This window comes from Leptodactylus fuscus, chromosome 6 (assembly GCF_031893055.1).
Source record: "Leptodactylus fuscus isolate aLepFus1 chromosome 6, aLepFus1.hap2, whole genome shotgun sequence".
NCBI lineage: Eukaryota > Metazoa > Chordata > Amphibia > Anura > Leptodactylidae > Leptodactylus > Leptodactylus fuscus.
In genome coordinates, this window is record NC_134270.1 from 91,529,149 (window position 1) to 91,556,256 (window position 27,108).

The 27,108-nt window shown below is 40.9% G+C and overlaps 1 protein-coding gene across 5 annotated transcripts in view; it reads left to right on the plus strand.

Moving 5' to 3' along the window:
- The window catches only part of ZMYND8 (zinc finger MYND-type containing 8), a 106,077-nt gene that overhangs the window by 11,435 nt on the left and 67,534 nt on the right, over nt 1–27,108 (plus strand). For all 5 annotated transcript variants that reach the window (XM_075276760.1, XM_075276764.1, XM_075276762.1 and 2 more), the window contains exons 3-4: nt 16,359–16,418; nt 25,049–25,197. In XM_075276760.1, coding sequence (XP_075132861.1) covers nt 16,359–16,418; nt 25,049–25,197 — 209 coding nt within the window. The remainder of the gene's footprint in view (nt 1–16,358; nt 16,419–25,048; nt 25,198–27,108) is intronic.

The window sequence follows — 27,108 nt, forward strand, 5'->3', positions numbered from 1 at the left end:
CTATAAACCCCCCCCCCAAAAAAAAAAACTTGGAAGTCTTCAGTAGATGATACCTTTTTTTAATGGCTAACTCATAATGACAGATAACGTTTCGAAGCTCCCGGCTTCTTCTTCAGATATCAGCCAGGAGCTTCGAAACGTTATAATCTGTCATCATTATGAGTTAGCCATTAAAAATGGTATCATCTACTGAAGACTTTCAAGTTTTTTTTATTTATTTTTTTATATATTTCCTACCTACTGGCTAACACGGTACAAAAACAACATTTTACTTATAAGATATTTGTAGTGATTTACTAAACCTGTTCGCTCTAAATTGATTTAGATTTAACTCCTCTCCCTCTCATGTGTCCAAAGATTGCCCTGTTGCCTAGCGATTCCTTCACTAATGTAAATGAATGGAGTTGCATTGCAATGTAAAGACTGTTGGGACCATTGCTCAGCTGTGACTTTATGTGTTTGTGAAAGTGTGACAGGTAGTTGGTTGATAGTTGGTGACCTCAGTTGTGCATATGTACATATTGTGCATATATGTAGAACTCCGATAACAGTCTTTGTTTCATTGTTAGTGACCATTTCTTATGAAAACAATCCTACAGTTTAGTTTCAAAGGTATTTATTGTATAACATCATGAAGTACAAAAGTGCAGACAAGGAAATGACAATAGGCAAAGCAATAGATAAAGTAATACCTGTATGTACATAGCATAAAAAAGATGCACCGTATTTTTTTGGACTATAAGACGCACCTAGGTTTTAGAGGAGAAAAATAGGGGAAAAAATTTTTTCAGGGGCCACACGGTGGCTCAGTGGTTAGCACTGCAGCCTTGCAGCGCTGGAGTCCTGGTGTTCAAATCCCGCCAAGGGCAAAAAACCATCTGCAAGGAGTTTGTATGATCTCCCCGTGTTTGCATGGATTTCCATCCCATATTCCAAAGACATACTGATAGGGAAAAATGTACATTGTGATCCCTATGTGGGGCTCACAATCTACATTTAAAAAAAAAAAAAAAAAATTTCAAGCAAAAAATGGTAAAATATGTAATGTATGGGAGTTGTAGTTTTGCAACGGTTGCAAGGTCACATTGACAGGTGACCCTGCAGCTGTATGGGGATGTATAGGTTTTTTTTTTTTTTTTTTGTGAGGCCAGATGTACTTTTTAGTTATACCATTTTGGGAAATGTCTATTGCTTAGATCACCTTTTATTTAAATCGGAGGCAAAACAGTAAGAAAAACCCAGCGGTTTAGCACTTTTGATTTTGACGTTCACTGTACAGGAAAAATATTAGTAGACTGGGCATTTTCGGACACAGGGATACCTAATGTATATATGTTTCACAATAATGTTATACTTTTATATGTATTCTAGGGAAAGGAGGTGAACTTTTATTTATTTTATTTTTTATTATATTTTTTTTAAAAGATTTTTTTATTTTACTATTTTATTAGCACCCCCTAGGGGGCTTGAACCTGCAGTCATTTGATTGCAAGTCCCATAGACTGGGAAGGACATCTCCGGTGGGCATCTCCGCTGTAATTTTTACAGCGGAGTTGTCGGAGCTTGTGCCTGCAATCTTTGATTGCAGGCATTCGCTCCGGACCCGGCATCCACTATAATAGAACGGTGGATGCCGGGGAGTGTGTTAGTCACCGGCACAGGGCCTGCAGTATTGCCATGCTCCTGCCGCTGCAGAAAACCAGCAGTGGCAGGAGTGCGGCGATGCACATTTGTACTATAAGACGCACCCTCATTTTCCTCCGAAATTTTGGGGAAAAAAAAGTGTGTCTTATAGTCCGAAAAATACGGACTACTGAAATCAGACAATGTAAATTTGGACAATAGAGCTTACTAAGCAAAGGAGGTAAAAACGTGTACAATCAGGAACAAACCCACAGGAATAAAGGAAGGGGTAGTCATAGCCGTAGAGCATAGGTCGTAGGGGAGACCCTGCCCAGGAAGAAGCGTAATACACTTAACCAGATATATATTAAAGTTGTAGACAGTATTGGAGTCCTGGGATGTTGGACCTGTCAACTCCAGGATAGATCAGAACTTTTCAAATTGTAACGGGATATGTGTTGTGGTGTTAATTTTCTCATGAAGCATGATCTTGATCTTGTCTATCAAAGCAGTGACCTCTGACAAGAAAAGAGCTGTTTTTTTTCCATTTGGAAACAATGTAGATTCTCACTGCCATTCGTATGTGTTGAAACACTTTGTACTGGGCACACTGAAAAGCAGGCGTCTTAAGGCTGATTAGGAAGACTGGTGCTGGTATTAAGACTGGTATTGACAATTGTAGGGTCATTCTATGAATGGACATCCGAAAGCGTTGGCTAGAGGGCAGATCAACCAGATATAAAAAGTATCACCCACGGCATTACATCTCCAAAAACAAATCAGGGAAATGGGTAATAGCGATAAATATGGACTGCATACGTCCTAAATCTTTAAAGATGGCTCCATAAGCGTAACCTGCCAACTGCTCTTGCTACTGAAGGTGCAACAATCAATCAATTGAGCTGGGGCAAGTGCGGTCTCCAAGTCCCACCCCTGGCCCCCTCAAAATATCTATTTTAAGATCAGAGGAGGGGTGTTCAGTATGCTGTATATGAAGGAAAGGGAACTTCCGTCAGCTGCCCCATACAAACATAGTCTCTCAAAACTTGTGGGGGCAATTTCAGAGTTAAAGAGGTTGGCCACTTTCAGACCAATATTGACAAACTAATGTACAATAGAAAGATATACAATTTTCCAATATACTTTCTGTATCAGTTCCTCATGATTTTCTAGATTTCGGCTTGCTGTCATTCATTCTGTTACGTCTAGAGGATAAAAGTCTGACCATGTTCATGTGATGTACAGTCCATGGGCATGGCATGGCATGAGTAAGGGACGGACGTCCTGAAACGCGTAGGATTGTCTGCCTTGATTTCATATGCATAGGTTCATACAGGATTAACGTTGTAAGTGTTTTTCTACATATATTTTTTTCTATTTCTGTATCTGGTACCCACTTTTTTATGCTTTTAACAATAAAGGCTAAGTTTTATTACATTATACTTTTTGTGCTGGAAACTTTTTTGACTTTTTTTTTCTGGATTGTAAGCCGATGGCTGGTTGTACATGCCCACAGATTGCTCAGATGGGTGAGATGATAAAAATCCAGAGAGCTGGTTTCTCAGCAGACTGCTATGTTTGCTGAGCGTAATTTAAGCTCTGTGCACTGGGCTGGATTTTTAGGGAATGGCAGGTAGGCTGGTAGTGGGACTTACCATTCCCATCTCCTCCAGTCCATACCTTGTGGACACTCCTACAGGAACCCAGCTGTCTTGGATTTGTCCATGTTATCGAGGCATAAGAAGTCTGCTCTCCTAGCAGCCTATGGCAGAGCTTGGTTGGAAAGCCACAAGGGAGGTTGCTATGATCTTGACTATCTGAACTTGTCTTTACTCTAGGTGAGGTAACCAAATTTCTGTTTAGTTAGAGCCTAGTTTTGTGCTGCATCAACTCATGTGTTTGGAGTAAATAAGACTCAACACTTGAACTGTAACCTTGGAGTCTGTGTCATTGCCAACCACTCAGCACCCTTAGATCCTGACACTATCTTAGTGATGAGAGTCTGTTGTCTTGATGGGTTGCCAGTGGATACCACAATTGCCAAAACTTTCTATGGTTTGTCGTTTGTCAGGAGCCCAGCCATGATGTCCTTTTTGTAACTGGGTTATCAGATAGGGATTATCTTATGTATGAGAAGATATCCCGGCCACTTCAAGGAAATTATGGTGGATTTTCTAACCTTAGAAAGTTCCTGCATTCATGGTCGTATTCACTGGCAACCGATCAAGGCAACAAGACTGTGACCACAAGATATTTAGAGAAAATTTTTAAAACTCTGCAAAACATTTAATTATATTTGCAAAAATGTTTTTAACTTTTAATTATCTACAAATTTAAAAACTGTTCATGAGAATACCGCTTTAAAGCTTATAATTTCTTATACTAAAAGGAGGAGAAACCAATAGGGACCTTCCTGTTCTTAAGGGCAGCAATAGATGAGTCTAGTAACTTCTTAGTAGTAGTGGAATTTAGATGGGTATCTTGGGCAGGCGTTACAGTAGGGAGGGAGAGTGTTCAGAGAAAGAAGGGAATCTCTGAAGGACCAAGCCGTCAGTTGTTTAAACACTTAGTGACTAAAGAGTATCTCGTGACTAGGGCCAATTTATAGGCAATCTGAATGGTAAGTGCGATGTAGACGCCCTGCATCTTCCTATGCAGGTTAATTTAGTATCCTTGTTCCCAATACTTGCCTAGGAGGCATTGTTTATCTTGGTACCATTTTGTTTATTCACGAACAGCATTCTCAAAATGGTGGTTAGAGAAAAAAAAATTGGCAAAGGCCAGCTGTTTTTGGGCTGAGTTTGTGTTTATTTTAGCTGCTGTTGCCAACACAGATGTGATCCAGTCTCTTGTAAATTGTCACTGGATGCAAATTATTAATAAGTATATAGGATTCTACTGTCCTGTTAGTAAGTGTTCGGATTTCAATTTGTCCCCTTGACCCTAAGAAATGCTGAAATGTTCCCTCTGTTCTTTCTGTTGGGTTTTAAAATGCTAGGAGGTGATGAAGTGATAAGGAGTCTTATTACAACGGGCCATTCAGAATTAGAGATGGCAACTGATACTGAGAGCCAAAGATCCCTTCCACTCTCCATGACTTTGTGGCTTTCTAATGCAGAATGTTATGTGTTTGTGAGCCACACAAAAGAGCATATGGCACAGATACAAATCAAGTGATGGTTGCTTTACATCTCCCAATCTGATACTTGTCATTGGCCTGCTCAGCCATGGAAACGCATGCCATGAAGATCCAAGCACAGCGTTTTCTGTGCTGAAGTCGATGGCAAGGGAGGCTTGAAACGTATTCCCATTTAAATGCAATTATTTAGAAAGTTTTAGCGACTTTTACATGCACGGCACTTGAAACCTAACTTATCTGCAGCTGTACCTCATTACTGCCCACAAACTGGCTGAAACTGTTGTGTAAATGCCAGGTAAAGGCGTATTCCCATATCTACGAGTCATAAAGGAGTATTCCAGTTAGAACAGTGGTTCTCAACCTTTCTAATGGCGTGACTCCACAATACAGTTCCTCATCTTGCGGTGACCCCATTCAGTTTGGAAAACGCGTCCATAACGGCGTGTGTTCCAGCTGAATAGCGCTGCTTCAGTCTTCTCAGTGGCTAAAGCCATCAGAAATATGTATTTTCTGATGGCTTTAGGCATACCTCCCAACTTTTGAAGATTAGAAAGAGGGACAAAATATGAGTCGCGCGCAGCGTGCCGTGGCAAATTTAGCTCTGTCGACTTTTATGTTGACTCCGTCCATTCTCATTCATTTTTCATGTGCTCCCACACAGTATAATCCTCCTACAGTCACCCGTACATTATATGTCCCCCCGCCATTTCTCCCCCAGTTTCATATAACCCCTTCATCTGCCCCCAGTTTCATGTCCCCCCTCCATCTCTGCCCCCAGTTTCATGTCCCCCCATCTCTGCCCAGAGCTTCATGTCCCTCCATCTCTGCCCCCAGTGTCATTCTGCCCCCCCCCCTTCATCTGCCCACAGTTTCATGTCCCTCCATCTCTGCCCCCAGTGTCATACTGTCCCCCCTTCATCTGCTCCTTCATTATGTTCCACCTTAATGTTTAAAACAAAAAAAAAAACAACACTTACACTCACCTTCCAACGCTCCCCCGCCGCCCGCTCAGCCTCGCTTACTCATATAGTTGTAGACGCGATGTGACGTCATCACATCGCGGCTACACATACAGAAGCCGCAGCACAGCGTTAAAGCAGGAGCTGGCTGTGTCAGCTCCTGTTTTAATCGCCTGTGTTTTCAACTCATCGGCGTCCTCCTGGCGTCGATCAGTTGAAACCGGGACATACCTCTCACCGACCGGGATGGTTGGGAGGTATGTGGCGACCCCTGTGTTTTGGTCGTTCGATCCCCGCCGGGGTCGCGACCCACAGGTTGAGAACCGCTGAGTTAGAACGTGTAGCCCTCACTGATCTTGAGAATCTGAGTTTTTTGCAACCCAGTTCTGACCTGGGTGCCTTTTTGTACAGCGTGTCTCATCACCACAGCGTGGTCACATGCAGCATTTACCTTCTCAAAAAGATTTGAATTATTCAATGCTTTTCTGCTGCTTTTTCTCATTTTTAGTTCCTGAACTCCATACAATGCTGTGAAAAAAATTGTGTTTTCGCAGGTAGAAATAATGTGCAGTGTTCTTCAAAAACTTGTGCATTTCTAGATCTCTGCTTGCTGTCATTCCTGTTGCTTACTCGCAGTGGATAAAAATCAGTCCATGGTCATATGATGAGTACACAGGTGCACAGCTCATTACCAGGCAGATGTCTGATTACTGTGCTGTGACTATAATGAGCTGTGTACTCATCACATGACCATGGACTGTATATCACATGACCATGCAGTGATTGTTATCCACTGCAAGTAAGCAGAATGAATGACAGCAAGCAGAGATCTAGAATACTGTGAGGAATTGATACAGAAAGTATACTGGAAAATTGTACAACATTTTGTTATACAAACCACACTTGTATGTCTCAATATTCGTCTGAAAGTAGACAACCCCTTTAAGTGTTGTGTCCCAATACTTTTGTCCGTATTAAAGGGGTTGTCCGGCATAAGATAAAACTTTAGCACTAAGCTAAACCCATCCCCCTGCCTATCTTCTAATTTACTCCTTTTAAAAAAAAAATTATATTTACCCATATGCCAGGCACATTTTCTGATTTTCTGGTGACATTATGTTTCACTGTTTCCAGAGACAGGAGGTCACCATTACACCTCTCCAACCCCCATCCCCTTCGTTCCCATTATATTCACCAGTGCTCATGTCCTCTTCTGCTGGGCGTCACTTCTTTCACATGGGAGCTGGTGCCAGCGCAATAGAACACTGGCAGAAGCGAAGAGAGGCTGCATTCTATTGAGCATGCGTGGGAGGTTCGCTGCTTCTTTTTGCTTCTGCTGGCGTTCTATTGCACAGGTGCCAGCTCTGGCTCTCTGGTGCGGGCAGTAGATGGGACTGAAATGCATCATGGTAGTTGTAGTCTAAGACAGCAGGAATCTACACCCCAGTAAACAAATGCAGAGGATACCAGGAGGTCCCAGAGAAAGCCAGAAATTACTCAAAACACTGCTATAAAGGTATTTGGTTGCACTTATTAACCCATTGATAGCATTATCACACCTTTTTTAAAAATAATTTTTTTTGTCCAGAAAACTCCTTTAATTTATCTCATTTTGTTGGTTGAAGGTCAGGCCACTACAGAGGTGTCTGGAAACCATTTCTTTTCCATGGCTACCTCCTCTTTGTGTGTCTGCTGAGAATGCGCTTTGTGCCTTTTCCTCAGAGATCCTGTAACAATGTGTTCTTTGTCCTCCTCTTGTTTCTTCTCTTAGATACATTGTTGTATTCTACATTTTCTCAGAGTTCAGGGACATGACTTCCTCATTCTAATAAAATAAAGGTCCCTTTTCCATCATTAAATGTTGTTAATCTGCAACATTTCATCACCACCTACATTTTGCTTATGTTCCCATATCACTATATAAGGATAGTCTGCTTATAACAGATGCTCACAGACCTCACTTCATCCTTGTTTATGTGCTGTCCGTGGCTGATATCAAAGTGTTTCTATACTTTTGGAAAACTGGGCACATGGATAACATACTTTTGCTGTTTGTGATGTTCACTGACCGGTAGACTTTATAAATGAGAATTTTTGGTTCTCAAAAAGAAGATGTCTTTATTTTTCTGTGGACCAATGGAATGGAAAGAGATGGACGTCTGAATTATCAATTAAACATCAGTGGGTTCTTGTTTGGTTTTTATTGTTGTTTTTTTTTAAACCGTTTTTAATAGTAACTAGTTCAGTCCCTTATTTATTCATGTTTGTGGTTGACCACCTCTTTGGGAGTGGCAGGAGCCCTTTTTTATTAATAAAATTCATCTGATTCTAAATTCCCATTCATATTGGTTCTCCATTGTTCTGGTCCGTCAGACCGAAACAACAAACAGGTGGACTGCGAAGCTAGTGATTACATATAGCACCCAATTGACTCCAGTGGTTAGCTGTGTAGTTTTGCAGCGTTGGAGTCTTTAGGTTTGAATCCAGCCAAGGACAACATCTGCAAGTTTTTATGTTCTCCCCATGTTTGCATGGGTTTTCTCCCACACTCCAAAAGACATACGGTACTTACAATGAATTTAGAGTCCTACTTGGGATAGTGTTCACAATATCTGTAAAGTGCTGCAGAATATAATTGTGTCCGTTATCGTTAAAGAAAAAGTGCGAGACAAAAAAAGCGAGAGACTCCTAGCAGTACAGTTATCTAAGCTGTCACTGCCTCTGAGACATACTGTCCTATATCAATTATAGTGTCCTGTAGTAGTGTTCCACATTGTAGATTCCTCCCGACACAGTGTTGAGGCCAGTGAAACTGGCCAACATGCAGCTGAAACTCTGTCCTGTGAATGCAGTGTAAATCTGTTGGATGTTAATTGAGATTATAATCTTATTAAAAGACTTCACAGAGGGACAATCCTGAGTTGAGGTTTGTATTACCGTAACTTACACTATTGACATTCTTGATCTCACCAGCTCTGCAAAATGTCTGATCTCTCCTTAAATTCAGTGCTGAACCACCGTGGCAACCACTGCATGCAGTGTGGGGGAGGGTGGTAAGCATATTAACGCTGTTAATGTACGTTACAGAGATTTATGAGTCTAGAAAGTAGTAAACAATGCACCTCAATTTAGCATTTTTTTTTTTTAATTTTTTTTTTGGTGCAGTGTTCCTGTTCTCTGCCACTTTTTTTTTTTTTTTTTTTTTCTGGGGGAAAAAAGACATGGGTTGACAGGTTGGGACCTAGTCAGGCAGGGTTGCCCTAGAGTGCCAGATTTATTATAACACATGCCAGAAAACTGGCGTGAGTTATATTACAAATCTTTTTTTTTTTGCTTAACAACTGCATGCAAGTTCTAATTGCAGTATTATTGCCTAGTTGCCTATTATTGCAGTGTCCATCTAAAATCACTGAACTAAAAAGTCCTGCAAACTCGACTTTTTTTTTGTCTGGTTTCAGTTTAAAAAGCTCCCCAAAAAACCAGACCTCAGACGGACCCCATTATAATCAATGGGCTCTGCTGGTGTCTGCTATTGAAGTTGTCAATTTTTGTTTTTCTTGTCAGACAAATCAGGAGTTTGGACACCTGTACTAATATGAACTTAGGGTAACGTTTCCTTCATGCTGACAGCTAGCACACTGATTGATTATTTTCTATGCCCCCTCCCCTCCCTCCCTCCCTCCCCAATGTATTACTATGAGTCTGTACAGGGGCCCTGAGTGAGTGTGGGCCAAAACTGGGGACAGGTCCTATTCCTCTCCGTTTTGCAGCCTGGGTTCACTGCAGGAAATGAATGGCTCCATGGTGGCTGTGAGTGGCAAACCCATATCATTGTTGGGTTGTCCATGTTGTTTTCCCACAAACCCTACTGAGTAGCAAACTTTGTGAAAACCAACATTTGCGTTGGTCTCAAAACTTTAGTCCATGACCTGTAATTATTTTTTTTTTATTAAACCTTATACTATTATACAAAGGCTTAACTAGCAAAGACTGGCAAAATTTTGACTTTGGGGTGGAGAGGGGTAATTTAGTTTAGACGTTTACGAAACTTACAAGTGTAACAGAAATTTTCCGGATTGCCAAGAAAATTTCCCAAACTTATTATTAGCGACCACTTCAGTTCTAAAGGGGATTATAAAGGCCTATATTTTAGAACTCTTTCTTTCTCCCAAAACGAAAAAAAAACTGTTTGTGTCTCACATGACTCTTTCAGAAAATCCAAGGGTATCTCTTAGTTAAGTGATGTCTGCTTAGGTTCATCTGATGGTGAGTATTCCGGCAATGGCCTAGGCTCAAGTTCATTCCAGAACGCTGAAGTTGGACATACTTGACATATGGGACAGATGTCGTTGGAAAGAAAATACCTTTTGATCAGAAACAAAAATCACTCATTAATTCATCAGTGCATCAAATGACACATGTCAGATTTGAAAAATCGAGCTCTGTCAGAAAGTGAAAAATTGGCTTCAGTGTGAAGGGGTTAACAAATGGCTTGTTCTAAAGAGCTTGATGAAGTTTTTGCAAAAACTTTTTGCAAAGCTTTTGCTTTCCAAAGCTCCTGAAAGGTAAATATACAAGGTATTTCAGGAATCGCGGAAAGATTGAAATTATGAAAGCATAAATGCACATACATGCCCTTCAGCAAGTTGTTCTGTTTTTTTCCCCCCCCCCCCCTGTGGATCTGTACTGGGTTGTATTGTTTTACAAAGGACCTTTAAACATCTCCACCAATTCAAGATCTTAGCATCTGTAAGTAGGTGCTGCTCCACTGATTCCAGCATTGCTGAAATATTTTCTCTAGTCCCCAGAGCCTATTCTAGTGGAAGTCCTCGACACGTCACCGCTGAGGCCAATCAGTGGCCTAAGGAAAGGACCCCGGGACATCACACTCGTACATTACCTGTGACGTAACAATGATTAGCCTCGGTGGTTATGTGTGGCGAAGACTGGTGCCGGGGACGTGTGTGTGTGTGTGTGTGTGTGTATTTTTCATCTTCCACGCCCTTGAGGGGAGAAAAAACTATTTTTCCTTGACAACCCCCTTTAGTAAATCTCATTCAAATATTGCAGAAAATATCTGCAGCTAAAACTGCCCTGTTGTGGTAATTTATGCTGCTGATTTTCATTACAGGGAAATTTGTAGTAAATCTGCAGCAAAATCTTTGGTACATTTTTCTGTTGTAGATTTTCAGAGGCTGGCTCCTCTGATAGTGCAGTGAACGCGGTAGCCAAAGCTAATGCCACTGATATCTGTCTGCTTTCCAGGGGGGGGAGGGAAATTAGCGACTCTTATTGAAATGAATGGGAGCCTTTTTTGCTGGCGGATTTTGACTCGGATTCAGCATCAAAATTTTCCTGCTAAAAACTCTGTGAACTGTTGCTGAGAAAAATTCACAGGAGAATCTGACCTATGCTATACAGAGAGATAAATCTGCAACATTTTCTGAATGAGATGCCACTCCTCCTGCCTTGCTTTCCAGTGATGCTGCCTAACATACAGATTAACAGATCCTGATTTGTACTGATCATAGGTGAACATGGCATGAGCCTGAGACTTGACAACAGCTGTACTTGTATGGCAGATATCTGTACTCTTATGGTGCCCATTTAGCTGAGGGTCACCATAGCTGCAGTTTCTCTACTGTTATAGACCCCAGTCATTTGACCCCTAAGATGCTGAGATCAGACACATGAGCCAAAGCTCTTGAGGGGTTCAGATTACTTTTGTTTGAGTCGTTTGGTTACTATGGCAGCATGAAGCCTTCTCAAGTTTTCCAGATCTGCCATGGCAATATTATTAGGTCTAATAGGGCTCAATAGTGATACAGGGTGTATAGCCTAGATTGCAGTTCAGTTCATTCTGTGGTACAGTGATTGTAGGTTCTAACTCCCTGGAAGAACTAAAATACCAACAAACAAACAAAAAAAACCAAACAAACAAAACAAAAAAAAAGTTGCTACGACTCCTAGTATCTATCTGCCATGAATTTGTATGTGTTCTCTCTTGATATATAATACTCTATTATTCTTGCTGTAACACTGAATTTCCCCATGGTGGGGCTATTAAAGGATTATCTCTTACCTTATCTTGATGCCAACAAATATTTACATGTAAGTGGTGTGTGTGTGTGTGTGTGTGTGTGTGTGTGTTTTTTCCTTTTTTTTTTTTTGCTTTTTTTCTTTTATTGAATTGAAACATGAAAAAAGCTACAGTATATAGCACTCTGCTTGGTGACGAGCTCACAGAAATCCATATCATAATCCTGGAACACCTCATTATATATAAGCTAAAACTAAATAAACATTAGAGGGACCTCAAACTGTGGTGGCAACCGCGAAGGGGACATGGGGGTGCAGGTTAATGTGTGATGGGCTATTATATTACATGGAGCCACTGCAGGGGCATTTGACTGTGTGAATGGGCACTGAGGGGCATTTTAATTCATGCTGGTCAGATATGTCTAAGCAATAGTGATAAATGGGGGGGGGGGGGGGGCTACCAATGTGTTAAAACTGCCCTGTGTGAAAGCCTGTAAATCACTGCCCTGCAACATGCAAACAATCGTGTGCAGGTACTTTTCTATTTATTACTGAAGCCACGCCAGATGTCACCTAATCCCTTTGACATGTAATGGAGTCTGTCAGATTCTGTTTTGGTTTTTGTCACTTTTATGAATAGCCCTACGTTGCATTACTAGTCTATTCATTAAATGTGCCTAGCCGCTTACACCAGTTCGAACAGAACCTTATTTAGGTTACTTGTATTCTGGAAAGCTATCTTGACTGACTTGGTGTACTGAACAGGCAAAGGTGAGAAATTGCAGTCAGAATGTTGAAATCCAACTGCTGGATTCTTATTTCCTTATTTATTTCCTTATTTATGGTCCAATGTTTAGGATTTTTGGGCCATAAATATCTGATCGTTGGGTGCAATTCCAACCTTCCTAAATCATGGTCAAGCCCTTTTAAAGAGGTTGTCAAGGCTAAAATATTATTGTTTTAGGCTGGGAGAGGTAAAAAAAAATTAAAAATTTTATGGGATCATTCTCTATCACTAAACAGACTATATATAACAAGGCTCTCATATTTCCAAAGGAAGATCAGTTGTGTTTCCTTAGGTCCACACTCATGATCTATGTTGACTCCCTTGTCCATACATTCCCTATTAAACACGCTCTTGTTTAGAGATGGATGTGTGGTCCTTTATAGCAGGGGTCCCCCAACCACTGGTCCGTGGGCCAGTACCGGGCCGCATATCGGCGGCGAGGAGTCAGCAGCTGCTCCACAACACTGACACTTGGTTGTTGCTCATCGGGATAAGGTGAGCAAAGTGCGGGGTTGAGCCGGGACCCGCTGTATGTTCGGGATTGTAGTACTATGCAGGACATACAGCGGGTCTTGGCTCCACCCCACACTCGCCTACCAAACTTTGGGCAACTATATTACATGTCACTTGTCCCTGTGACGTGTAATGTAGCTGTAGTGAGGCTGTAGTGAAGTTAATAGCAGCATTAGGAGTGATATCCGTCATCAGTATCCATCTTCATAACGGTGTCCGTCATCAGTAGCCATCTTCATAACCTGCAGTGTCCGTCATCAGTAGCCATCTTAGGTGCACTTAGGCCCACTGAGGCGTTTAGCACCTTCCTGTGCTGAACTCCTAGTTACACCTCTGCCCAAAATCCCACTGATTCTGCCTTATGGTGACTTGTCACATTAAATATAATAAAAGTTATATAGTTTGCACTTTCTCTTGTGTTTTCATATGTACATGATTCTAATTACACCCCCATGCTTAACCCCGCCCCCAACCACACCCCTTCCTGCCCCCACCGGGCCATAGAAAAATTGTCTTGCTGAAACTGGACCCTGGTGGAAAAAAAGGTTGGGGACCACTGCTTTATAGAGCCGGAAGAGACAGGATGCCAAACTCTTTTTCACCAGTGGCCACTTCAGCCTCACGGGGTACCTTGAAGGGTCAAGATTATTTTAGACGTGTATAAAAGTAACTTCTCCTTAACTGTTAAGCAAGCTGATAAGGAATAGTTACATTTGTATATTACTATTGTTACAGTCAGTCCTTTGAGGGCAACCAGGAAGAACACATTGTTAAAACCTAAGACATTGGCATGTTACTTACTATCCTCATCCATTGATCATTTTCTGAATCTAACAAAAATTAAGCAAAGTACAACAATTCAAGGGGCAACATGGTGGCTCAGTGGTTAGCCTTGCAGTGCTGGAGTCCTGGGTTCAAATCCTGCAAGGAAAAACATCTGCAAGGAGTTTGTACGTTCTCCCCGTGTTTGCGTGGATTTTCTCCCACACTCCAAAGACATACTGATAGTGAAAAAATGTACATTGTGATCCCTATATGGGGCTCACAATTAGAGATGAGCGAGTAGTATACCTCCCTTGCATAGATATTGGTGTAAAAAAAAAAGCACCAGGGAAGGTGGGAGGGGAATCAAATTTTTACTGCGTTTACCGCTTGGTACTCAACTGGATTAGTACACCAGTATCTATGCAGGGGAGGTATTCGATTGAATACTACTCGCTCATCTCTACTCACTCATTTTTTTCCAGTTCTTATGTAAAGTTGAAGATTAGCCATCTTCTAGTTTGGCTTTGCACCCGGTTTGTATGCTGTGTTGCTTCTGCATTTTTTTTCTACTACTCACAATCTACATTAAAAAAAACAGTTCAATTGTTTGGAAAATTGTGTTTTATGCTTACCTATTTTTCAAGGGAATGGGAGTTGAGCTGCAGCTCCAGATGTCGCCGCTACAGTGTACAAATCTGTTTTCAGTGTGCAGTGCGCCATACATTGTAGCCGAGGTGCCTGGAGCGGCAACCCTACTCCCATTCACTTAAATAAGATCAGGGCTACTTTTCAGTGGCTACATCAACTGATCGATGTAGGGTTCAGTTTTGGGACTGTCACCTGACCTCACCTATGGAGAGGTTATCAGTATCAAATATCTTCAGAACTAAACACCTCCTTTAACAATGTGCTGCATAGGGACAAGACTACACAAATACAGCTTATTAAACTTACTACTGACCACTTTTAAAACTGCAGCCTGGTCTAGAAGGACCCTGATGTGGAGGACACAGCTGCAGAATGACCTGTTGCTACTTTCTTCAGTATCAGCTACCACATGGAGCACAGGCAGGAACCATGGGGAGGAGTTTGTGTGCTGTGCGTCACATGCCAACGCTCTGCTCTACTTAGCTGCAGGTACCTTTCCCTGCTCAACCTCAGTCAGCCAGTAACAAGTGAGGCTGAACAGGGTAAATAAGCGCTGTGAAAGCCATTGTAGTGCGCTGCTCAGCGCTACACATTCTGGACTGGTTCCTCACTCAGTTAATATGTCTTCCTAAGCCAGAAGTATCTGAGTGAGGAACCAGTCTAGGATGTGTAGCGCTGAGCAGCTGGTGTAGATGTAAATCTTAAGATATACCGTTACTGAGCCGTCATTTCGGCTCAGAAATGAGTGCTGGGCCCGATAACACAAGGTGGCGGGGTTGGATCAGCCCGCAGACCTTGTGTTTTACACCTGTGGCCTAGCAATATACATCGTGATTTGGTATTTCCCCTAATGATCCAGCAGATAGCTGGTAAAATGCGTAGGGTCATGTTACTACTTGATATCTTGAACTCAGCTTAAGAACGCTAAAACTACTTGACTTCTCTCCTTGCTCATTTGCATAAGAACAGTAGCATGGGCACTCTGCATAAGGGGTGAAAACCAACATTTCTATTTTTTATTTTTTTTTTGTAGATTGTGAGCCCCACAATGTACATTTTTCCTATCAGTATGTCTTTGGAGTATGGGATGGAAATCCACGCAAACACGGGGAGAACTTACAAACTCCTTGCAGATGGTTTTTTGCCCTTGGCATGATTCGAACCGAGGACTCTAGCGCTGCAAGGCTGCTGTGCTAACCACTGAGCCACCGTGTGGCCCCGAAAACCAACATTTCTGTTACAGCTCTATCTAGGGCAACAGCTTGGAATAGTAGTGAATATATAGATTAGGTAGTCAACATAGATCTTGAGTGTATACCTAAGGGGACACTTAGAAATAAGTTAACCCCTTTATATATAGGCTGCTTAGTGATAGAGGATGAACCCATCACCATCTGACAGATACATTTTGCTTATGGGATACACTACTGTTCTGATCACGAATGAGATTACTCCTATAGGGGCACACTTGTGGGGCAACAGAATTCCAGAGCACATAAGAGGCAGTTACATTGATCTTCCTTTAGTTTGCTTGTCCAGACAAGAAGATTAGAATAATTTTTATTTTTGCTGAATAAAGGTTAAGTTTTAATTGATTACCAAGCTTAACATTATATCCACAGAAACCCATCAGTTCTATTAGATGAGATGGTAACCATGCCTGCTTGTTTTTTTAATAAGAGAAGATCCTTATTTATGTTATGTTATTTATGGTTGTCTGATCCCACCAGCTTCATCCAAAGTTTATCATGGGTGACCTAACTAGCTCATAAGTGATGCTGTATTTCTATATCCTTGGCTAGCATTAGACACAGGTATGTTGATTTTGACATTGGTAGCCATGTCTGTAACATTCACTATTGTTTTTGTGTGGTCTGTGTTGCAGGTTCTGCTGTTACATACTCAGAGGGCTTATCACAGGAAAATGCGGACAGCCAGCAGTCCAGTGAGTATTGTCATTTTCTGTGTTATAACTGTACTGAAACTCATTGTGATCATTATATCCTCCTTGCTCACTGAAATCGCACACACCCTCACACACAATGCTCTAGAACTTCCCACAGTCTTTACAGGCTGTAACTACATCTTGTCGTATTCTAGCTAGAAAGCACCCTAAGTTACACCATCCACAGCTGCAGTTGTAATTCACCTCATTTGTGGCCACAATGCTATCTTGTAGTGTGCGAAATTAACAGTTTTTCTACATTGCATGTAAACGGTGTATGATACATGATGTAAACTCACCCTACCATATGTCAGTATATCACATATGGATTGTTTTAACAGGTGATGTTGGTCTGGTTGTCAGGGGTCAATTAACTTGTCTCACTCAATCTTGTACTCTAGCCTTCACTCAGGCTGCAAATTGAGCGTAAATCGTACCCCAACACAGTCCCCACATCTCAAATACACGCTGCCACCATCTACTTATTTTGGACAGTAGTAATCCCCCACTTGCACATGCACAAGCCTCTCTGGCTGTCAGGTGTAAACGCAGTTGAAAAAAAGTAATGAGTTCATAGAGCAAACACAAATACCATTAAACTGAATTATTTAATACCCAAATGGTTTGGTTCTAATATATAAATAAGACCAACAAGATGACAAACAAGCAAAACAGTTATAAAATTAAAAGGCGATAAAGAATCTTTTGGTTTCAGAGGACCTTGGAGGATCTTTTAGATGAATTGGGCACAACCACCTTGTTTTCTGGCTTCTAAAGTGTGACAAAGTTGCAAGACATTCTCATGTTTTTGTAATGTGAAGCTCCTGGCTTGTGTTTAGCCACACACTTCTATGGCACCTCCCTTTTCCTTTCTTATGCCTGACTGATACTTTATAGGGACAACAAGTTGTAAATCAATAAACCTGGCTTTTGCAGAATATCTGTTCTTGTGACTGCAGGAAGAATCAGACTTACTCCTGACCTATTCAACATTCGTTATAACACATACCAATGTATGTATCACTTAAAGTACAGAATTTTACTGTAACTTAGTCACCAAGATTGCTTCACTACATTGTCACATGTTTCAATAGCCATTCATTTTCATTTTATTCTTGTTGAAATCTGTACTGCTGTTGGCTGGCCTGAAAAGTGAGAGTTGTCCTGTTATTGTGTATTACCCAAACAGAACTACCACACAAAACAGATTGCATTTAATATCAAAAATTCATTTTATTAAATACTCATTAAAATTTAAACAAGAAAACATAACATAGTTCACATAAATACATATAGTTTTTTTGGGGGATGTAATAATCAATTAATACCAGAGACCAGAATCTGGTATAAGGGTGGTGGACAGCCAATACTAGTACATAGCTAATATAAACAGGGCAGGGTTCACATACCATAGACTACATAATTATTTCAAGAGGAAAGTCATTTCCAAACAAATACCCATATATAATGTAGAATGTGAACGGAGCCCACACCAGTAAAATATCTACATGAGGAATAACAATGGCTACTATCCACACATATCCTTACCAATAAGAAAAACGCCCTGGGCGTCCCACACAACCCAGTCAGGTGAGCGGCCATTTCTCTGCTTACCTTGTCCTATCCCTGTTACTACTACACATTAGTCGGCTCGGTGCCTCTTTTTGTCTTTTTTGTTTTTTTTATTATAAAACGGTCTGTAACAAAACTAAGCTGTTACTAGGGAAAATCTGTACATGGTTGAATTGTAAATATGCAGAGCTGAAGAATTTATCAAAGATGGGATGATGGTCACTTCAAATAGCTGTATATTCGGATTCATACCATCTGCAAAAATGGCTCTGATATTACAAAAAAATGCAAAAAAAGCCAGGTCTGTTATCTCTCTATGTAAACACACAGATAATCCTATGGTCAATTGTGTGCATGCATTTGCATATTATCTGATCTGCTCCAAGCAGTACTGGCACACTGAATGGGAAAACACCTTTAGAGTGAATTCACACTACGTAAACGCCAGCTTATTCTGAACATAAAACACGTTCAGAATCAGCGGCGTATAAAGCAGTTCCCATTCATTTCTATGGGAGCCGGCATACGAGCGCTCCCCATAGAAATGAATGAGCTGCTTTTTTCACTACGAGCACTCCCATTGATGTGAATGGGAAGTGCTGGCGTGTACGGCTAGCTCTGCTCATGCTGAGCCGTACACGCGGGCACTTTCCATTCACTTCAATGGGAGTGCTTGTAGTGAAAAAAGCAGCCCATTCATTTCTATGGGGAGCGCTCGTATGCCAGCTCCCATAGAAATGAATGGGAACTGCTTTATACGCCGCTGATTCTGAACGTGTTTTTTGTTCAGAATAAGCTGCCGTTTACGTAGTGTGAATGCACCCTTAATCCAAATTGGCAGTTTGCCAATTTTAACATGCCAGGAAAAAGAAAATCTAATTTGTACCGAAATTGTAAAATGAGAGCTATGAAGGTAGCCAGAAATCAACAGACTTCTCCTCAAGCGGAGATCAGGTTGATCATCGACGCCAACAATACTCTCATTATATGGCGTCCCAGCAAGCTGCTGAGATGCCGGAACAATTTTGGGCACAGTGTGACAAACGAGTTCAGCAGCAGGCCAACTTGAGAGCTGCCGAAACGCCAGAGCAGGTGGATCATTGACACCAACGACACGCAGATGAAGTCACGGTCTGGGGCTAGTTGAAAATACAATTCTTACATTCCCATCTTGACTTTTTCCCACCCAATTTGTTCCATAAAGATGTTTCTACAATGGAGAACAGGTATCAAGGCCATTGGAATCCCAACATGATGGGGGGGGGGGGACTACTGTTGTTTTTCTTTCAATGGGAAAATATGACCATTCACAAACTAAGGCAGATGCCTGAAGCACTTTTAACAGTACTGGGGCTTGTTCAAGTCAGGGCTCGTTCACATCTGCGCCCAGCACTCCGTTATGCAGGTTTCCGTTTCCTGCATAAAACAGTGCAGGAGACGGAAACCTGCAGGATTCTTTATCACCCACTCCGGCGGTGCGGAGAAGACATCTAAAGGTAGGAAAAGAGTGGCCTTTCTTAAGTGTTAAGGAGAAAAAATGCAGTTTTAATGATTGAATCCCTTTAATACCCAACTAGTATGTATATTTGTAGGTACTATTTTGATATTTTTATATAGAATATTGAGTATTATGATGATTCGTATGTGTATTTTATTTATTTTTATTTGCCATACCATTAGTTGATTTATTTTATTAAGCATATTTCTCTTGGATTGTTTTTTTTGTGTATCTGTACCATTATTTAATCATTTCATTGCCTGTCCCTGTTCCCCATTCCTTTTTAATACATTGTTATTCAATTACTGTGTTACCAAGCAGTGAGTATGATAACCCCCATAAGAAGTACCAGAACTGTTGACCAGTACGCCAGGGGCCCCTGTTCCAACAATAGTCTGTCTGCTATAGACAGTCATTTGCGCATGACCTGGTTACCGCTACAAGCTTAAAGGGGTTGTCCCATCACAAGGATCCTATCTATACTGCTGGTTAATGTGGATGTAAGACTTTTCCTTAATACACTGCTTCAGCAAAACTGCTTTGTTTGTCCACTATCTTACTTTATTCAATTCTTTGTGGCCACAGCCCTGATTTAGCTGCTCCTGAGTCAAATGATGTATCTGCCTGCTCTCAGGGGGGAGGGAGGAGGGGCTAAGTGCAGGGAGCGAGCCTGTGTATCTAGCTAATCCTGTGTCTCCACCATGTGACCTTGGTCCTGCACTCAGATAGAGGAGCTGCTTTCATTTCTTCTGTTTTCCCAGTTATCAGGCTAGCTAATTCAGTTGTGTTCATTATGGCAGAGACAGGCAGTCTCTGTATGTAACACAGAATGGAGTTGCTGCTGCCTGTACTTCATAGTCCAATGTGGGTGGGCGGAGCTACACGCGAATTTGGGGCGGAGCTAAACGGCAGGTTGCCTGTGAAACCCCGCCCACCAAATGATGCAAGAAACCAGGAAGAAAGAAGATTTTACAAGAGTGAAGACTGATGAGTATGTGAGGTGGGAATACCCCTTTAAAAGCTCTGCTATGAGTAATAGTTACTATTCAACTGTGCCTGCGCCGGTCATTGCTCCCCACAGAGGAGCACTATTTTCTCTTCGGAACGCCTTTTGTTTGGCCTGCGCGAACATCCTCAGTCTGCACAGCTGTTCCAGTCCTTTATATTGGCGCCAGAATTTTGTGGACATGCACAATAAGTGCCACGAGGACACTTGGAGATTCAATTTCGTTTTCTCCTTACTATTTCCCTAGATCTTCATCTTATTTTATTCATCATTGTATTTCTATCACAAATGTAAGTATTTATGGTATTTATGTGTTTTATATGTAGTAGTGCATTTTTTTTTCTCCAATTTCTGTACAGATGCTGAGACACACCTACTAGGTGTGTTGTAGCATCTAATGATGCCTATTTAAAGTGACTGCTTGAGCTATGCTTACTGTATGTCTAATTTTACACTTGATAAAGAGGCAGCTAAACCTCAAAACACGTAGTGTGTTTGTCACTACTAAGTATTTTATAACCACTTGGTAAGTACTAATCACTTCATCATTCCACCATTTGGATTGGTTTCGGTCCTTTGTACCCTGTACATGGAGCGGTGGAGGGAGCGGTGGTCTTGCCTGCCTCTAGGGGATTCGAATATAGGACTCACAGAGGATCAGAATTTTTTATTATAATAATTTATTATTATTAATATTTGTTATTATTAATATTTGTTTTTAGAGTACCATTCACTCCAAGGTGCTGTACATTTCAAGGTTTAATTAAGATTCACAAAATACATAAAACAAGTACAATACTAAATGTACCAACTGTCACGCCCTTCCTTTAAAAATCCTTCCCTCAACCAATCCTCTCCAGCCAACTATGGCCTTTAGTCGCTGCTCCAGTTTGATTAAAAACTTGGCCACTTTGAACTATCCTCCTATCTCTAAGCCAACCTACTCTTTGACAGACTACAGTCAGGCTTCCAATGCCATCCCTACACAGATACTGCCCTAAAAAGTCACAAACTACCTAATAACTGCCAAAGCCAAAATGGCTCTACTCCCCATTGACATTTCCTACATCTTTGGTGTCGAACTCCCCCCTCTTGTTACAAACTCTCTCATCAATTGGCAACATAGACTAGCCTCTTTCCTGGATCTCTTCAGACGTCACCCACCACATATTCAGCGTCTCCCACTCGGCTCCTCCCCATGCCCTCTCTGTTGAAGTCACTTTAAAGCGGTTGTCCGGCATAAAACCTAATCCCTACACTAATCTGATCGCCCTCCCCGCCTTCTTTCTAAGGAACATAATTATCAAAAATGTATATTTATCAATATCACATGGCTGTTCCAGGGACATTTGTTGGTTATGCAGTGACTGTTTCCCAGTTTCCGAAGATGGAGTGTCATCACTACACCCCACCCCCACCCCATCCATACTTGCCTATCTTCCTTCGTGGCTTATTTCTGCGGGACGGCTCCTTCCTCTTTTCTGACTGCTGGCGCTCGCTATAGTCCAAGCACTGCTTTGTGCTCGGCAGCTGATAATCCACCTCTACTGCACAGTTCCCACATCTGCTGCAGAACACAGAGCAGCGCTGGGACAATAGCGCATGACAGCAGAATTAGAAAAGAAGGATAGGCCGTCCCACAGGTGGAAGACTGGAAGGAAAAGCAGTAAGTATATAATGGGGCCAGGGGTTGGGCTGAGTAGGTATGGAATGACTAATAGTGCGCGGGATAGCTAGAGAGACAGGAAGGTGGAGCGGAGTGAGGTGAGAGGGAGCTAATCTCCCTCCATTTTTCATCAACTTCTTCCCCCTGCTATTCCCTTCACTGGCTAGCCACTTTCCAGCAAATAGTTTAAAACATAAATGCAGGCATACAACATCATCCACAACCTGTCCCATCCCTACATCTGACTTATTCTTCCACTACCTACCCACATGTAACCTCTGATCCTCTCATCGCCCCTTCTTCGCTGTTCTCTTACGTGCTCTTCACACAACCAGTTCTAAGACTTCTCCCATGCTTCCCCTGTACTCTGGAACTCACTACCACAACACATAAGACGGTTCCCCACAATCTTCAAGAGTACCCCGAAGACTCACATCTTCAGGAAGTCCTACAACCTCCAATAAATGGGGTCGGAAATCTGACTGTCGTCTATCAAAGAGTAAGTTGAATGAGATCTAGAAAGATTGTTTAAAGTGGACATGTTGTGGTTTTTTTTGTTTTTTTTTTTAAACTCGTTTTTATATGTAACAGACTGTTTTATATGTCCAATCAGATACCGAAACAAAAGCACGCACACACATTGCCCAACTACCTCTCTTTCACTGCCAACACACAGCGTATTCAGCACAATATAAACCTGCCAAACAGGCACAATAGAACAGGATGAATATACAGAGAATATAAGACACAATGTAATTCAGTTATAAGAAAGCAGAAACATATAGTCAGTGAGGCAATATTGTTATCAATAATATAGTACAGTAGAAAAGAGAAGTCATGGATATTAATGTCGCCCCTCCTCCCCTCACGAGGTAAATGAATGTATGTTCAAATTGAAGGGGCCATATATTAAGTTACAGGAGAGGACAACCTCTCCCTTTTATATACAATCTGATTGAAGCCATAAACAGAATTAACAAGCTTCCTCCACATAGAAACTGACACAAGTTGCGGTCATTCATCACAGTTCGATAGCTTTTCCAGCATAGAGCAGAGACTCTCATAGAAAGACTCTAACATGGTGCTGTCAGACCTCCTCGTTTAATATGCCAGGAGGATAACCCAGGGTTAAAGAGATTCTATCATTAAAATCACATTTTTTGTTGATCACACGTAGGAATAACCTTAAGAAAGGCTATTCTTATCCTACCTTTGGATGCCTTCTCCGTGTTGCTGTTTGTTAGAAATCCCGGTTTTCGTCTGTATGCAAATGAGTTCTCTCGCAGCACTGGGAGCGTCCCCAATGCTGCGAGAGAAATTTCCAGCGCCGCCTCCATCTTCTTCAGGAACGGCCTCTCTGCATGTCTACTTCCGGAGCTGGGTTCAAACTTCTAGGCCTCTGATAGAGCCGACTGTGCATGCCCACAGGCCACAAGAAAATGGCCGCTTACTCAGCCTACCAATAGATTTCTATTGGTAGGCTTTATTTGGAGGTTGATTTTGAGGTGGATTCAGTGTCAAAATCCTCGCCAAAAAAACTCTTTATGAACTGACCCTTACTATGATTTAATTGGTTGTTAACTTTTTAACAAACTTTTCAAATCAAAAGTACAAGTAAAAATAAGATAAAAATTGTAATTCATTTGTTTATTTTGCTCCTCAATTTAGGAGAGAGGAAGGTAAAAGGGAGCCTTTTTTTCCCTCCTCCTAGTATATATATACGGAAACCTCTCACTATTCCAATGCTAAAATTAACTTGCTGGTTTTTTTATTTATTTTTTTAAATGCATGTTTTGAAAACTCTGCTTTTCCCTGCTTTTATTCCCCTGCAAGGTATGGATGAGATTAAACAAACTGATTTGTTTTGGTGGCACTGTAAAGCACAACATTTATTTTTTTCCACTGCATTTCTGCATCTCCTGAGAAAAACTTGATAAGAACTGGTCTCCACCCACTTCCTTAGATACAACTATGAATTAAAGAGAACTTGCAAGCCCTCTTACCTCGTGTCTCCATATTTCCAAATAACTTGTAAGCTCTTGCAATCTGAACCCTCTCTCCTATTGTAAAGTGCTGCGGAATATGTTGGCGCTATATAAAGTTATTATGTTATTATATTAACACTAACATCCTCTATTATCAGAACCTCCCACGCTTGTATACAAGACTTCTCCCGAGTTGCACCACTTCTCTGGAATGTTCTATCCTGGACAATCAGATTAACTCCCAATCTTTTCAGCTTCAAGCGCAAACTAAAGACACATCTTTTCAGACAAGCCTATCGCCATTCCTAATTTAAACCCTTCTGTACCGTAATTACAATCCCTAAAATTAACCCTTCTTTGCTCCAGCTCCCACATTACCCCACATGATATAATGCAATTTCAGGCTAACCTTATAGGTCCAAGCACCATCTGCATATTAAAGGACACGACTGGTGATGACTCATAAAGTTTTATGTTTGTGTAATGACTGTAACCTTTATTACAAAATTGTCTGACCACTGTTACTTCTTCCGCCACCCCTGCTACCTCTTGTCACCCCCTCTACCTCATAGATTGTAAGCTCTTGTGAGCAGGGCCCTCAGTCCCATTGTGTGAAATGACTTTCTTTGTAATGTATCTTTCAGTCTGTATTTGAACCCTACAAATTGTACAGTGCAGCGGAATATGTTGGCGCTATATAATTTTTTTATTATTATTATTATTATTGCATAGTGGAAAACTGCTAAAATTGCTGTTGAAACATGGCTTTTCTTAAGTTCACAGTATCATAAGTCACCATCATGCTGTATTTTTCATTTTCCGTTGGACGGAACATCTATATCTGTATATCCTGGTGGAACTTTCAGCTGCTGTAATATAAAGCTTATTTTTGTTTCATTTTAGACCCAAGCTCTGCTGAGCGTCCAGGGCAGAAAAGGAAATTTCCTAGCCCCCAGCATTCATCCAATGGACACTCCCCTCAAGACACATCCTGCAGCCCAAGTAAAAAGAAGAAGAAGCCCGGAATGTTAAACAGTCACAACAAAGACCAGGTATGAAGAATGTTCACAGTACTAAATATATATAAATATATTTCTGTGTCCTTCACTGACTCTTTTGTTCCTGATGCATCATAGTGGAACAGCCAATAGCCCCTGGGGACCAGTTCTAAAATCATCCATTGGTTAAATGTATCATGCAGCCATTTAGTTGTGTTCCTTCTTGCTTACGCAATGCAGTAATGACTCATTTCTCGATCCACTCCAATACTTGTGCTGTTTGCTATAGACTTTCTCAATCAATTCATATTTATATTATAATGTGATAATTATAAAATAAAATATTTACAATGTTCTGATATCCTGTGGGATTGGATTTTTTTTTCTTCTCCGTTCCCTGACATAATCACCTGACTTATTAAGCAATTAAATTGTGTGTGCCATATCCTTTCCCATTTAATATGTTACTGTTGTATGGAGATATTACATTCCGCTCATGGACTGGTGCAAAAGCCATTGTAGAACAGAAGTTCATATTCTCCATTGTCCAACATGATCTTCTGTAAGATAGTCTGGCTTCTTACTGCCTCATATATAGATTGTTTTTGACTGTCGACAGTCATCCACTTCCCACTCAGAGTTGCAGGCAGTGAAAAGCGCTGCATTTAGTTGTCAGGACAGTGACCACTGGAGCCTTGGATACAATACTCCTATAACCTGGAGCTCGCTAAGGCTTTTCATGTATTGCTTCACATATTATCTTAGCAGTCTTTCGTGTCAATGACTCCCCTATTGGCGGTGTTGCTGTAAATCTGCACCTGCATGCATTTTTATACATGAGGGCCTCTCCATCTTAGACATATAATGCGGGAAGCTTGGACCTAATATCCGATATCAGCTGCAGTTCTTTTTTTTTTTTTTTTTTTTCTGCTCTAATATAGCACTTAACAGAGCATATTATACTCCCCTTAACCCCTCTGCAACAGCCAACCACAAGTGGATTTTTTTTTCTTGTACATCACCTTGTTGCTGACAGATCAAAATGGCAAATCGGCAAAGCTTTTTTTTTTTAAATTGTCAAATCAGAGTAGAGAGGCAATATCTGTATCACCTTAGGGGAAATTGTAAGCCTCACACAGTGACCTCTTTGGCAGAACTCTGCTTCTTGAGTAACCAGACATAAACCCATTGTGAAGAGAGAATGTGTTAATTTTCTTTGTGTTTTTTTCCTTTTTTACATAATTTGCTGCATTAGTGCTGGTTATTGCTCCGACTGCATTATTTTATGTTTTGTGCACTGCCTGGCTGAGTTGAAGCTTCCAAGAGCAATAATTTGATTTGGTTTTCTAGATCATATTAACCTTCTGCTTCCTGGACATGTCTGAATGTGTAAACCACTTCTAGCTGGTTGATTATGGTGACTGTGTACATATTGTAGCATGAGAAGATGAGACGTTTAATTTTAGGATTTTTTCCCCCCTCCTCCCTTTTATTTTTGCCTTGCTGTGTAGAATGGCTTTCTGTAACTAAGACTATGTGTAATAACAAAAAGAAAATCCATACATCTTTTTTTTTTTTTTTTTTTGTAAATAACATTTTATTGGGTTTCTCAAAATAGGAACAGACAAACATTGAATACAGTGAAATAAGAATAAGTTGCATTAAAAGTCTTACATCTCCTTTTTAAGCCGCATTACCAGGCATGAAAAATGGACATATGCCAGAAAATACAAACTGAACAGCCAAAGCTTTACTAAAGCTAGGGCTATATGTTTGATTTATTTATATATATAATATATATATATATATATATATATATATATATATATATATATGCGACTGTCATGCTACCGTTGCTCAAAGTTGCAGCATGACTCTATACAATCATTAAATGTGATTGTGTCACACAACAAAGTCTCAGACCTGTTGCCATGTAGCCTTAAACTTGAAAGTTTTTTGTCTGCT